This window comes from Neopelma chrysocephalum, unplaced genomic scaffold (genome assembly GCF_003984885.1).
Source record: "Neopelma chrysocephalum unplaced genomic scaffold, ASM398488v2 Primary Assembly neopelma1_82, whole genome shotgun sequence".
NCBI classification, from domain to species: Eukaryota; Metazoa; Chordata; class Aves; order Passeriformes; family Pipridae; genus Neopelma; species Neopelma chrysocephalum.
In genome coordinates, this window is record NW_020897744.1 from 3,773,462 (window position 1) to 3,788,239 (window position 14,778).

Consider the following 14,778-nt stretch of genomic DNA (forward strand, 5'->3'; position numbering starts at 1 on the left):
ATGGTTTTTGTTGTCTCACTTTGGCTCCCCCAACTTCAGCCTCAGGATACCAGAGGATGAAGGTGCTGAACAGCGATTCAGACACATCACAGTGGCTGCTGCTTTAGTGGTTTGTTTGCAGTGTTGAACAGTGCAAGCAGGGTCTCCGATCTGAACACAGCATCCAGCACCTCAGAGCCCTCCTGGTGTTTTTTGGGAGCTGCTGCTGAGCACCTTGATAAAACTGTGTCAGCTCAGCAGGGTCTGCAAAGGAAATGCCACTGTTGTTACTGCCCTTGATTGTGGAGAAACAGATGCCCTGTTGAAACACCCTCTTTTGGGCTGGGTTCTCCCTGCATGGCTCCACCAGCCTGTGTGGCCTGGAAACACTCATGATCTTGCCATGACCATGCATCCCTGGGTTCAGCCACAGCTCAGTGAGGGATCAGGCTGCTGATTCTTCATCCTTACAGCCAAGTGGAACTGTTTTCCTGGCCAAAGTCTCCACAGAAGGGACAGAATCCAGCACATCGGAAGGCATCCTGTACCTGTGACGTGTAACACATGCATGTGTGGGACAGGCTGGGATCCCACTGACTGCTCTTGTTTTGACTATTTTCAGACTTAATTAAAACCACTGGGGCAGCCTTCCCTGCAGCCTGCTCTGCAGATGTCATTAGGGAAAGCAGCTCTGGATTGCCACGCAGCCGTGGCCACCGCGCTTCCTCGTGGGGGCATTGCTGGGGAATGCACAAATTTATTTTTATTCTCTGGCTGCTCCTCCTCTGCACGTTTCTCAGTCAGAGATTTCTTTCCCTTCTCGTGTGCCCGCTCCAGAGTTGTGCAGACAGTCATCCTGGGGAGACTCAGGCAGGACAGCCATTGGTATGCTGGGTGTCACCCTCTCCCTTCTCCCCCCTCTTTAACATTGTTTGGGGCAGAAACTGGCTTATCTCTATTCTGCAGCTATGCAGAAATCCATTCCCTGGTGCTTGAAGGGCTTCCTGTGGCAGGAATTGCTCCAACTCCTTAGCCTGATTAGCTCTCTGCTGCCTGTGTGTGTGTGTGAGAGAGAGACCATCTCTAATTTAATTTAATAGGATCCTGAAGAGAACAAACTCCTTTGAGCTGCCTCCGTAATGGCACTGCCATAGTTACCCGAAGCGTTGCTCACGCAGTGTCTGGAATCGTTTCATTCAGCTACAGCATCAAGCTTTTCTTTTTTTTTTTTCCTGAAAAAGAAGAATATATATAAAAGCAGCTGTGATATAAACAGTTTCCAAGGTAACAAGGCCGGGGGAGGGTTTTGTGTCCCGTCCCCCTGCTCCACTCCGATGGGAGAGGGACGTGCGCTGCGGAGGATCCTGGGAGGTTTCATTCTCCACTCCTAATTCCTTTCTGCCACTGCTGCCAGATGTTGCAGTTTCTCAGGACTGCGCAGATCCACTCGGTAACTTCCAAAGCCCCACCACGAGGATCCGAGGGGACAGGATCACTCCTGCTATGACCCGTGCCGGGACCTTTTGTGCCGGCTCTCTTCTCCTCAACAAAAGGCTGACGCTTGGCTTTAGCGCCCAGGAGGAGCAGAATGGGAAGGCCTGTGTGGCTCCAGAGCTAAGTTAGATCCGTCCCCCCACACCTCCCCTTGCAGACACAGCTACCCTGGGATTCTTTGTCTGCCTCCTCCCTGCCCAGCATGGGCTGCGTGTACTCGGTCCCACGGGAAGAGCCGGCCGTGGCCAGGTGAGTCAGTCTGCCCGATGGGCCGCGGGGTTGTTCCACCTTGGAGGGTCGCTCCTCCCGCCCCAAAGCTGGGTGAGTGGGATGCCTCTTCCCTCTGAGACAGGAGGAGGAGGAAGGGGAGAGGCTCTGCTCGGAGGCAGGCTGCTCCAGAGCAGACCCTGCTGTGGGTGCTCAGTTTCTCTGCAGTGTCCAGGCTGTGTCCTCACTTTTGGATGTATCTGTGCGTTTGTCAGGAAAGCCACGGGCGTGGGAACTTTCTGAAGGAGAGGTGTTCAGCTGGGACAGACTTTGATATTGTTGCTGATCTGTTGGGAACTTCTCTCCCTCTCCTTTCTTTCTCCTGAAGTCAAAATGACAGAGAGCCCTGGGAGCTCTTTGTGCTGTGGGTTCTCACCAAGGGTGGGAGATCTGTACAAGCTACAGCTCACTCCAACAATGGGGTTAATCCCCTTCCCTCCACCCAACACTTCTGACTCTCACTGTCACTACCTTAAGCTGTCTAAGTTGTAAGAGTAGTCATTGCTGAGAACACACTTTCTCTTCTAAGAGCAGTGAAAATGTGTGTTGTTTCTGCCTTTGGCGCCTGTGTGTTTTCGCAGCTCAGATTTTCAAGCTACCCTGATGAAACAATTTCAGAGAGTTGTGTAGCCTTTTTTCCAAAGCCAGGCTCATTATTTCTTCTGTGTCTGAGCCACAGCCTGTTCTCCACCACATACTTCAGTGTGGGGTTGCCTCCTTTGAAAATGGACAAGCTCCATGTGCTGCACCCTTTTCTCTTCCAAAGGGAGCTTGCTGAAAGGATCTGGAACTTTTTTTCTCCTCCTTAAAAAGCATTTTGTTTAGCAGTTGACCCAACAGTTGTTTTAATTGGATCTCGCTTGCAGAGGGCAGAAAACCAAAGAGGTTCACCAGGAAGCCAAAAGCTAAGTGAGAACTGAGTCTTGTGAATTCTCTCGAGCCCCCGTCCTGGCGACAGCGTGGGCAGGGCTGGGACTGCTCCCTTAAGATACTTGTCATATCCGAGTTCCCAACAGGGGACAAATGACCACTCTGGGAGAGTGTTAGCTGCTGGGAGAGCAGAGCAGGGGTGTGAAGCAGCTCTCTCCTGGGAGCACAGCTGCCTTGGGTAGCTTTTTGAGGTAGGCTTTGCTTGTCTTTGGTGTGTGTGCTGTATGAGATTTAGTTCTCAGAACTGTCAGGCTCAGTTATGGAGCTCCTTGATACCTTTGGGTCAAGGAGGGTGCTTGAAGGCATGTTTTACTGAAGGTCCCCCACCCTGCTGCTCTGTGTGTGTGCTCTCCGCAAATGCCACGGCACATCTGCAAGATCCCTCCCCCTGGGCTGCAGAGTTTAGGAAACTGTTAGTGAGCTCTTCACATTCTCACATGGGCTGGAGCCAAAACCATTTGTTTTTTGCCTGGAGGCTTCTCTCTTCCCACAGGAGACCCAGCCTTGCATTCTTCCATTGTGAAATGGGAACGGGTCCCATGTTCTTCTTCCCCGCTACCAAAGCTCCAGCGGGGAGGACAGCAAGGGAGCTCCTGCCCTCCTTGCCTGCTGTGAAAAGCCCCCAGCACCTAATCTGACTGCAGCTAGACCCATCTCTGCTTGGGAGGTTCATGGGGTCCCCCAGGGCTGGGTTGTTGTCACCCTGTGACACTGAAAACCCAAGGGTGTGCTCAGGATAGCGAAGCTCTCCTGGCACCCTCCCTGACAGGGCAGCCTTAGCAGTGTGAATCCCAACCTCCATGTTTCTGGCTCTGCTATGGCTTGTCCCCCTTCCAAGCTAGGGAAAGCCACCTCCATACCATAATGCAAACACTCTGTGCCAGAGATCCATGCTGGGAATGGAAACCAGCAAGGGAACCGGCTCTGCAGGATCTCGGCTGGCAGTGGGTGCCTTGCTGATGGCTCTGTGGGTCTGCTGATGGCTCTGTGGGTCTGATCAGCTGCGTGTGTCTGCTCCACAGAGCTCTCCAGCTCTGGGACTCCGGTCTGGCATGCTGCTTTGAGGTTGAAACAGCTGGGTTTTAGCCCTGTTTGATTTCAGGCTTGGGGAATGTGCCCTGGGGAACATAGTTCAGGACTGATCCTGCCTGCCTGCAGTGGTGTGGGAAGCAGGGAGCTCTCTATTCCCTTCTCTCACACCATGGCTTGTCCCCTGAGGTTTATCTGGAGACCTGCTCTTGTGAGATCCTTGTAACCTGCTCGGCTGTGAAACCTTTCAGAGCAGTTGATAAATGCTTCCTGACAGGCAGGGCTGAGTGCCTGGGCTCTCCCAGTGGGAGGATTCACCGATGGAGGTAAGGCAGGGGCTCAGCTTTTCCTGTCTGCTCTGAGTCCCTGATCCATGGTTGTTGCAGAAGTCCCGTGATTGAGTGATGGGTATCCCTGGGACAGGGACGGTCAGTGGGGGCTCACACCCCTTTGAGCAGCCTTCCTGAGGTCTGGAGGCCACTTCTTCCCCACTTGCTTATTCCTGACCTCAGAGAATGGATGTGTTTCATCTGAAAGGAGGTTCCTCCTGTCTTTCAGAGTAGCTCCAGTGAGAGACAGCAGCTTCATTGAGAAGATGAAGAAGACGGTAAGATGCTTGTTCTGGCTACAGGGGGTGCTGGGAAGGAGGGAGAGCTCATGTCCTTCCCAGTTTTCTCTGGAGAATGTCAGCAGGAGGGGCTGGTTTGGATACAGGCACATGCCTGCTGCAGAGAGCATCCAGGGGAAGGCTGTGTGGGCAGCCAGGAATAGCTCTTTGGGTCTATACCTGAGAGTTGTTCTTAGAGAAAAAAATTAAAGTGAAAATTTGGTGGAAAAAAAGAAAGTGTAATATGAGATCAAAGTCAAGAGGGAAATGGCAGAGACTTTAAAGTCATTGGCTGGCAGTTATTTATCTGCGTGGTTGGTTCCCAAACTGGCTCGCTGTGGATTGGGAATTGTTGTACACAGAACTGACAGCTTTGACTCCACTGGTCTGGACACAAGAGGAAGCAGAGGCAGAAGCAAGGGCTTGCATGTATTTTCTGTTTTACTTCAAAGTAACTGGCTTGCAGCAGAGCAGGAGCTCCAGTACTCAGGCACTTCCCCAAAGCTTTGGCAAGTCTGTGTTCTCATCCAGGGAGTTCCCTGTTTTCAGGAGTCACACAGCCCTGAGGTTGAGAATAAATCTTGAGGGTTTTTCTTTGTTTTGGGTTTTAGTCTGACCTGAGTCTCCCCTCTGAGTGTGTCAAGAGTCATGTTCTCATTAACATCCTAGCCTGGATTTTTCTGTCAAACCTGGCGTGGAGTCCTGTACAAGCACAGACTCCTGGTTGCCTTTAGGTTGCAGTCCAGGACTCCTGATCCCAGGCATTTCCTTTGTCTGTGCTTTATCCATGCATTTGCCAAGTGAGTAATCACCATTTAACAGGGATTTCTTTTTCTCTCCAGGGCCGAAACATTGTGGTTTTCTACGGTTCCCAGACGGGCACAGCAGAGGAGTTTGCCAATCGTCTCTCCAAAGACGCTCATCGCTACGGCCTCCGGGGCATGGCAGCGGATCCGGAGGAGTATGACCTGGTAATTGAGCCATGAACAGCCTCAGGATAGGTAACATCCCATTAGTGTCCCCTAAAAAAACTCAAGGACCCTGGACAAGGGACAGCTGGCCTTTTAGCAGTGTCGTTTAGGGAAGAAAAGATCAGCCTGAGCGACGCAGAGATGGGCTTGGTCCTTGCCGTTCTGCATTCTCATGGTCCCTTAAAGCTTTGCATGGAAAATCCCATTGGAGTAGAAATGCTGACTTGCAGTCCAGTGGGAGTGGTTGGCTTTATTTCCCCTGCCAATTTTGGGTGGGTTTGGCCTTTCCCAACCCCTTTTGTAATCAAGTGGTTGCTCTGCACACCTACACTGTAGGAACAGGCTTGCCCAATAACCACGTTGTGGGGTCCTTAGGGGTTCATTCTGTCCTTCGGTTGCAGTCGGACCTGAGTCGCCTCTCGGAGATTGACAAGTCCTTGGCTGTGTTCTGCATGGCCACCTACGGAGAGGGGGATCCCACGGACAATGCCCAGGATTTCTACGACTGGCTGCAGGAGGCCGACACCGACCTCTCGGGTCTGCGGTTTGCAGTGAGTGGCTCAACTCCAGTTTGTGTTGGAATTTGGGAAGGAAAGCCAAGAGCCCTCCGCTGTGCCTGCACGTGGCTGGGGAAAGGCACAGCATGTCTGTGTCCTGTACACCTGTTTTGGTTGAGGTCCCTTCACAGGCTTTGTGGACTCCTGCAAATGTACATCTGAGGGCTCTAAACACAGATGTCAGAGTTCTCTCTCCACTCCCTAAATCATGAGGGTTTGCTGGTACAAACAGCCCCAAACAGGCCTGCAGGCACCGAATACAACATCTGCAAATGAGCTACAGGCTGCTGCTGTTCAGAAGCTAATTGAGCACCCCGGGGCCAGATCTTCTCCCACAATTTAAATCACTTGGAGCGTGTAGCTCTGTTCCTGTGCTGAGCTGAATAACTGGCTGAGATATAGCCACCTCACTCAAACCCTGGCCAAATTCCTTAGGCAGCATAATAATTGCAAATGAGGATAAAATCCACTGCTGGAGATGTGAAGCTGCTCTGTATGAAGCAGTGAGCAAACATTTGCTGTGTGGTTTGTGGGAGGCAGAGGCCAGCAATCAGTCTCCAGGCAGTCCAGGCTCTTACTGGTCCCTCAAGGATGCAGGAGTTCTTGTAAGTGCATCCTCTTGCCATGCCTGAGGCCGGGCTCAGGGGAGGTGCTGGTGCCTCCTCACCAGTGGTAGGTTCTTAGCCAAGGTCCACGAAGAGCGGATGGGGAGCTGGGAGGGGTCTTTTTTCAACTTCTTTTGCTGGGTGATACTGGCCAGAGGATGTCAGCTGGATGGGAAGAGTCCAGCTCCTGCTTCTCCATGCTCATGAGCATTCCCTTCTAGGTCTTTGGGCTGGGGAACAAGACTTATGAGCACTTCAACGCCATGGGAAAGTATGTGGACAAGAGACTGGAGGAACTCGGAGCCCAGCGCATCTTTGAGCTTGGGCTGGGAGATGATGATGGCAAGTGAGTAGCTTGGGTGGAGGGGCTGGTCACAGCTGGATAAAGCATCTTGGAGACCTTGGCAGGGAGTTGGCTCTATTACCAAGACAGAAATAAACTCTACAGGGGTCTTTGTGGGAGTTGATGTAACTCTGAGTGTGTGTCTGTCTGCTCTCTCTCCCACAATCAGATCCCTGTACACATGGAGTATCGTAGGGAATCCTGTGTCTGGGAAATCTCACACCAGCTCTAGATGCCCATAGGTACATACTGGAGCAGGCTTTGCAGCCTCCTCTGCCTTTGTCCTGCTGTAGCTCCATTGCTAACCCAGCCTGTGTAGATAAACTTCCCCATCCCTATGGAGAAGGCAGACTCCATCTCCTTGTGAAGTGTTTCATGGTGGGAGGCAGCAGTTTTCCAACTCAGACAATGATTTTTATTTTTTTTTACCTCTATATGCTCACCTGAGCACCCTGGGACATTGCATCAACCTCTGGCTTTACCTCTAAGTCTGCAAGGTCTGATGTGAGGTTTGTGATGTGTGTGAGAGGCTCTGAACCCAGAAAGATGAACATTGCCATGGTTTAATCTGCCTTTTGGGAGGGTGACCTCGTGCCAGGAGTGGGCAAGCGGGGAGCTGAGGTGGTTAAAGACTGAGCCTGAATAACAAAACCTTTCTTGGCAGACGTGGTGAAGGGAGGGGTGGTTGGTGTAGCAACAGTTCCCACTTAGTGCTCTGACAATGCTTTTCTGGTGATCTCTGGGCATACAGAGGTACCAAAACTGTCTGGGTCCAAGGCAAATGCTTTTTCCCATGGTGGAGGGAGAAAGTCCATAGGGATCTCAGATGGCTCTTCTGGGAATGCCCCTTTTCTCCCAGCTGGGCCTGGGTTATTGACTCTTTCTTTTGCCCTGGATAGCCTGGAAGAAGACTTTATCACCTGGAGAGAGCAGTTCTGGCCAGCAGTCTGTGAGCACTTCGGGGTGGAGGCTACAGGAGAAGAGTCCAGGTGGGTTTGGGAGCAGGTCCTTTTGGGTGCCAAAGAGATTGGCCACCTCTGACTGGTGGCCATTCCATCAGCCCCAGTTCCCTGTCCTCTGCATTGCCTCCCCTTCCGGACTTGAGAGGGCACGGGCAAAGTAGAGCAGAAAGTGGAGCTGTTTGGCCTGAGCCTGGTGCAAGTTTGAGCCCAGCTCTGGACTTCTGTTCTGACTGGGGACATGGTGGATTTGGTACCTTTGGGGATGACTGTGCTGGTTGTGATGCTCCCAGTGAGGCTGAGGTTTCCTCTTGCTTTGGGTTTTCTGTACAGTTTTTCTGATCCCTCACATCTCGAGCAGGGCAAAGGGGTGGAATTTGCATTTGTTTTTGAGCTGCAGCAAATCAATCAAAGTATGTGCTGGTTCCAGCTGTACTTTGTGGTTTCCAGTTTGACTTTTTTCCTCTTTTCTCCCCCAGCATCCGCCAGTATGAGCTGGTGGTGCACACAGATGTGAACATGAACAAAGTCTACACGGGAGAGATGGGCCGACTCAAGAGCTACGAGAACCAGAAGCCGTAAGTGCCAACCCCCTGGGCAGGGTGTACGTGGGGCAGGGGTTGGCTGATGGGTCCTTGATGTCTCTAACAACACCTGCTGTGTGGGCAGTGTCATTTCTGCAATGCAACAGGTCTCTGCCCAAGAGGAACGGGCTCAGATCTCCACCGAGACTCTGAGAGTCCCCAGTTAATGGATCATTAGTGGTGAGGAGATGCCTGTGGCCCCATGTGCTGCTTGGCTGGTACATCCACAGCATCTGTCTTGAACCTTTCCTCGCCTGGGGTGGCCAATACATGATGGCTGCTGGCAGTATTGCTGTGGGAGATGAGCTGTATAAACTAATTTCAGCCTGAAATATTTCTTTGAGATGTGACAGTTCCTCCAATCCGGTTGTGTGTCACTTGTTCTTAATGGGACAGAAGCTGTTGACTGCTGGGCTGTGCTTAGAAGGAAAAGCATGTACTTTCTGTGCCAGTGTGGGTGGCAGCAGGATCATAGTTTGGTTTGTGCTGTGGTGTAGTGTGCTTTGGAACATGAACCAAATCATGGGAGCCTGCTCTATAGGCAAAGGGAACATGGCTGGATACCAACAGCACCATGAGCCTGCAGGAGCATAACCCAGAGGGCCCTTGTCTTTCCTTCCAGACCGTTTGATGCCAAGAACCCCTTCCTGGCCAAGGTTACAGAGAACCGCAAACTGAACGAGGGTGGAGAGCGGCACCTGATGCACCTGGAGCTGGATATCTCCAATTCCAAAATCAGGTAGTTTTCTGTGGGAGACTGCTCCTTTATTTTGTCAGGAGCAGTCTGCAGCAGGAGCAAAGAACAAGGATGTGGCACCAGCTTCATCCAGTACTTCAGTGATTCCTTAACACTGCTCCTCTGAGCTTCTGTACCAGGTACCCCACATCAGGACTTTCTCCCAGCTCTTGCACTGCCTGCTTCGGGTCCCTCCCACTCCACAGACCTTTCCTAGCTGAGCACTCTCAATTGAAAGAATTCTCTAGGAATCATTAGAAAAATGAGAGGGCAGATGAGCTGTGAGAGAGAGGTAGGGATGGCTCATGCCTTGGCTTGCCTGGCTTAGGTGTTCAAGCATAGGGGGAATAAAGCCCTGCTCTTAAAAATCCTCTCACTGGTTTAAATTGCTTAAATTGTTAGAAAGTCACAAATCCAAGTGCCTTAATGTTAACAAAGTACTGCAGAGGTTTTGAGCAGCTTTGCTCTGTGCCTGTCTGGGAGTTGGCCTGTCCTTGCTGGAACTCTGGCCTCGTTGAAGTCTCTGACTTGGAGGTCCCTTGTAAAAACCCTGGTTCTTAAAACCATTATCCCACAATGGTCCTTCCCGCCGTTACTGTGGGCTCTGGGGATCCCCGGTGCTGCAGCAGCTCGGATCTGTGTTGTCCAGCTGCCTCTTGCACCAACCCACTTGTCTTCTGGGGGTGGACAAGAAGTGGTGCAGGTGTTGCATCTGTTCTCCTGTGTCTCGTGCCAGGTACGAGTCCGGGGACCATGTGGCCGTGTACCCAGCCAACGACTCCTCTCTGGTGAACCAGATCGGTGAGATCCTGGGCACGGATCTGGACATTGTCATGTCCCTAAACAACTTGGATGGTGAGTATGGATGGACCCCTGAGGGTCATCAGTTCTCCTTCAGCTGTGGCCTCTGTCCTTCCCGCCAGAGCAGGATCCAGATCACCCTCAGGTCCCGTGGGGCACCTCCAGGCAGACAGATGTCCCGTGGCCACTCTGAATGCTGTGCTGTTCTAGCAGTAGCACAGACCTGTTTGCTGAGAGCAGCTGAAGTGGGTCAGTTGTGAAATGTGTTTAGTGTGCCCATTCAACAACAAATTATGTAACAGCACACTCCTAATTACAGAGCATCAGCCCCCCAGAGCATCCTCAGCCGCAGCAGCCCCGGAGCTCCACAGGGCCCTCAGTGTGTGAGATGTTCTTATTCAGTCCTGGGAGGAGGCACAGGCTTGGAGGCTGAACTGCCAGGAGGGAGCACTTGTGCTGGTACAAAGAGCTCTTCCTGGGCAGCGTTCCCAGCAGAGCCAGCCTCTGGCAGGAAGGAGATGCCAGCTGCTGCCCATTGCACTCCTGGAGCAGCACAGCCAGACCTGAAGCATCGGATGTGCTGGCCCAGAAGCCTGAGGGAGCTCCTGGTTTCAAGAGAGAAAGTGGCTCTAATGCACTGCTGGAGCCTGTAGCCCCCTGTGCGGTGTCCCAGGTTGTCCAGCCTCACACTGTCATTCCTATCCTTTATGGACCTCTCAATTTGCTGAATGGCTCTAGCCTTGACTGCTGGTGCTGACCTTTCCCAAGAGGACTCTGAGCACAGCTCTCTGTGTCTAAATGAGTGTAAGGACACTTTTGAGGCCAGGTTTGATAGAGGTGTAAGTGTGTGAGGCCAAATTAGCTGTGGAGGGGAGCCCCCCTGCTTGGTCTGTGGGTTTGCTGGACATCTCAGGGCAGAGAGCCTGTTGGGGAGCATAGGGTAATATTTTTTGCTGCTAAACTGTCAGCCAGCATCTGTGAAACACAGAATGGGCTACTGGGAGAGGGAGCTGCCTGGAGAGGGAGGTGCTTCAGTGTGGAACTGGGGCTTTGTCCCACAGGCTGATCAGCCCTAGGGTTGCTCTCTCCTCCCTGGAGCCTTGCTTTGTCTCCAGCCCTCACACACCGCGCGTAGCTGCCGGCACGAAATCTTTGACATAACAGCGCGTAGTTGCTGATTTTCAATTTTTCTTTCTCTCCCTCTTCTCCAGAGGAATCCAACAAGAAGCATCCCTTCCCCTGCCCCACGTCCTACCGAACAGCCCTGACGTACTACCTGGACATCACCAACCCTCCCCGCACCAACGTGCTGTACGAGCTGGCCCAGTATGCCACGGACACCGGGGAGCAGGAGCGCCTCCGGAAAATGGCCTCATCCGCTGCCGAGGGCAAGGTGGGAGCACTGGCCCTCCCGGCAACGCTGCTGGGCTGAACTGGGTGCTGGGGGATCCCCAAAAGGGCCGTGCAGAGAGCCCAGGGGGCGTTTGCCAGCCACAAAGGGAAGTGGTCATGCGTGTGCCCTCCTTGCCCGCAGGCCCTGTACCTCAGCTGGGTGGTGGAGGCCCGCAGGAACATCCTGGCCATCCTGCAGGACATGCCCTCGCTGCGCCCCCCCATCGACCACCTGTGTGAGCTCCTGCCCCGCCTGCAGGCCCGCTACTACTCCATCGCCTCCTCCTCCAAGGTGAGCGTGCTTCCAGCAGGGAATGAGGCTGTGGAGGGACCGCTTCAGGTGCAGCTCCACAGCACCACGGTCCTTGGCTGGGGACTGCACGTAGGGAGCTTGTCCTGGTGATAATTTCCCTTAGAGAGGCAGCTTTAGTTATCTCCTTGCATGAACTTATCCCAGCTCCCACAGGGTCTGCAGAGGGTCTCACACTGCACCAGCTGTGTCCCAATACCACCCGCACTCCCTGGGGCCCTGCTTCTCTTCACCCATCAGCTTGGCTGTTAGGACTTGGAAGAAGGTGGAATTTTAGAGGCTGGTCAAAATTCACTCATTGCTTTGTGCCTGAAGCCCTCAGGTGGCTGGAAATACCCAGGGAAGCTCCGTTGTCCCGTGATGAGTCAGGCACAAGACAGAAGCCCCAAGAGGGGCACGCAGGGAGGAATAGCTGTCCCAGTGTTAACATTAGGTTAAACTTCTCCTTGTTCCTGAGCACTGAGGGGAAGCTGCGGGGACTGAGCTGTGGGGTTGCGTGGTGCCAACATCCCTTCCTTGCAGGTTCATCCCAACTCCATCCACATCTGTGCCGTGACGGTGGAGTACGAGACCAAGACAGGCCGCCTGAACAAAGGGGTGGCCACCAACTGGCTCAAGAACAAGGTGCCTGACCAGAACGGGAGCAACTCCCTGGTGCCCATGTACGTGCGGAAGTCGCAGTTCCGGCTGCCCTTCAAGCCCAGCACCCCTGTGATCATGATCGGGCCGGGCACTGGCGTCGCCCCCTTCATCGGCTTCATCCAGGAGCGGGCCTGGCTGAAGCAGCAAGGTGAGGGCCCAGCAACCTGCTTGGGGCTGGAGCTCCTGCAGGACAGGGTTCTGCGGGGCCGGTTGGTGCCTCTGAGGTGCAGCTTGTGCTGCTCACATTGCTGGTGGGTCCAGCAAAAAGCAGAGGAGGTGGAGCAGGGTGAATAGGAGCCAAGTGTTGCCCAGCATGAGGATGCTTTGTCCTTCTCTTGGCCAAGGAGGATGTTTGGGGGGTGGATAGGCCTGAGGCAGTTCTCTGACCTCTGCCACCACATCTCCAAATAACTGCAGTCAAGTCACACTCATTGCTGAAGCCTGTGGCCACTTCTGGGAATCAGTCTCAAGCTTCCCCATATAACCAGAAGCAGTTGTACAGCTCTACCTCCCCCGGCTTGGCAGGACTAGAGGAGCAGAGAGGACAGGATTGGGACTGCTGGGATTGGCAGGACAAGGGGAGGGTGGGGAGGGGGACAGGGTTGTGGGCTGCCAGGGGCCAGCTGATGGGGGCTGTGTGACCCTGCAGGCAAAGAGGTGGGCGAGACGGTGCTTTACTACGGCTGCCGGCGTGAGCGAGAGGACTACCTGTACCGGGAGGAGCTGGCCCGCTTCCAGAAGGAGGGAGTCCTCACCCAGCTCAATGTGGCCTTCTCCAGGGACCAGGCTGAGAAGGTACTGCTCTAGTCCCCCCACCACTTGCTCCTGCTGCTACACCCAGCTGTGGCCTTGGGGCTGGAGACTCCCAGCCTGGATGGCCCATGGCAGGCAGGAAGCACCCAGCACACCTCCACTGCCTCCAGAGCCTTGAGCATGGGCTTGGCTTCCCCTCATCGCCCCAGCCTGTGGTCTGGGGGGCTCTGCTCCTCTTACCTCATTCCCATCTTGTTTCCTGCCAGGTTTATGTCCAGCACTTACTGAAAAAGAACAAGGAAAACATCTGGAAGCTGGTTAATGAGGGGATGGCTCATATCTACGTGTGTGGGTAGGTCTGGTGGTAGGGAAGGGACTTTGGGAAAACATTACTGTTCTCAGGAAAATTAGTGTGACTCAGTTTCCCCAGCTGGGCGTTACAAGCCCTGGGAGGGTTACGCTGTCCGGATTCCGGGGGAGGGCAAAGGGCCAGGCAGGCGGGCTGGGGTGAACCCTCTGTGTTCGTGTGGGGAGGTGACAGGGCTCTGTGACTCTGGTGTCGTACTGTCTCACTCATGATCCCTTTGTTTGCAGCGATGCCCGAAACATGGCCCGGGACGTGCAGAACACCTTCTATGAGATCGTGTCTGAGTTCGGGAACATGAGCCAGGCCCAGGCCGTGGACTATGTAAAGAAACTGATGACAAAGGGCCGGTACTCTCTGGATGTCTGGAGCTAAAAGCGGGGCTGGCGGGGCTGGGGAGAGAACGGGTCCCCAGGCGTGGGCCCAAGGGAGGTGCAAAGTGCCTGCTCGCCCACGGCTGCTGTGGGTGACGGTGTCAGCCCCACCCCACAGCTACCCCGCTGTCACTCCCAACCCCTCCTGGGCCACAGCAGCCCCTCAGGACTGTGTACCCCGGGGGGTGGAAGGGGTTGAGAGGGGCAGGGGGGTAGCTCAGCTGCTGTCCAGGAGCCGTGGTGGCCCCAGCACCCCAAGGCGCACCTCGTGGCACCAGCGTTTGCCTTGAGGTCAGGGACACAGCTGATGTGGGGCACAAGGGATGAGCACTGCCAGGAAGCTCTGGGGTCCTTCTCTGAACACGAGGTGTTGCCTTATCCCCGGGGCTGGAGCCCACCCTGGCCTGCTGGCACGGCAGAGGGGTGGGGGGGCCAGCAGCCCCCTGCGCTCCCACCGGGTGTGAGGGCCCGGCCTGGGCAGCCATCTGTCCTCACCTCCCTCGGGCCCTGTTTGTCCAGCTTTAGGATGTGGGGCTGGCAGCTGGCTCTGGGCACAGAGCTGTCCTGTGCCCCCCAGACCTCACCACCCCCCTGCTCCTTTCCTGATGCCTGCCTTTGCTCCAGCACGCAGCGGGAAGGGGGTGGCTCCTCTCCCCTGGGGAACAGACCCAGTTGTGGGAGGAGGGGTCTCAGTCCATAGGGCCCTGCTTGCTCCTGGGGTCTGGCAGCTCCCCTGAGCTCAGCCCCTCCCTCACACTGTGTATGGTCATTTTTTAAATACTGTTTTTATTTTAACATCTTTGTGATTTAAGCATGGGGAAAAAAAAAAACAACCTTTCAGGCTGTCCAATGATTGTAAATTATTTAAATACATTTGCCCTTGGAATAAAAATACTGTGTCTGTAGTTTGCTTCCTACCCTCTCTCTGCTCAGCCAGAGGGCAGAGGGAGGCAGGAGCATTGGATGATAACTGGGAGGAAACCTGGTGACTGGGTGGCACCTCTGGGTTTAGGCTGAGCGGGGGGCAGCCCCTACCCTCAGTACTGGGACCTGGTTGGGGGCAGGATGGCAGCTCTGGAGT

General features: G+C 54.1%; 1 protein-coding gene across 4 annotated transcripts in view; it reads left to right on the plus strand.

The window, feature by feature from the left end:
* Positions 1 to 14,555, plus strand: part of LOC113971184 (NADPH--cytochrome P450 reductase) — a 29,253-nt gene extending 14,698 nt beyond the window's left edge. For all 4 annotated transcript variants that reach the window (XM_027690816.1, XM_027690817.1, XM_027690819.1 and 1 more), the window contains 14 exons: positions 4,258 to 4,306; positions 5,149 to 5,277; positions 5,679 to 5,828; positions 6,661 to 6,785; positions 7,682 to 7,771; positions 8,221 to 8,319; positions 8,948 to 9,064; positions 9,798 to 9,916; positions 11,074 to 11,255; positions 11,397 to 11,546; positions 12,087 to 12,354; positions 12,856 to 13,001; positions 13,226 to 13,311; positions 13,554 to 14,555. In XM_027690816.1, coding sequence (XP_027546617.1) covers positions 4,258 to 4,306; positions 5,149 to 5,277; positions 5,679 to 5,828; positions 6,661 to 6,785; positions 7,682 to 7,771; positions 8,221 to 8,319; positions 8,948 to 9,064; positions 9,798 to 9,916; positions 11,074 to 11,255; positions 11,397 to 11,546; positions 12,087 to 12,354; positions 12,856 to 13,001; positions 13,226 to 13,311; positions 13,554 to 13,698 — 1,855 coding nt within the window. In that variant the 3' untranslated portion in view covers positions 13,699 to 14,555. The remainder of the gene's footprint in view (positions 1 to 4,257; positions 4,307 to 5,148; positions 5,278 to 5,678; positions 5,829 to 6,660; positions 6,786 to 7,681; positions 7,772 to 8,220; positions 8,320 to 8,947; positions 9,065 to 9,797; positions 9,917 to 11,073; positions 11,256 to 11,396; positions 11,547 to 12,086; positions 12,355 to 12,855; positions 13,002 to 13,225; positions 13,312 to 13,553) is intronic.
* Positions 14,556 to 14,778: the final 223 nt, after the last annotated feature.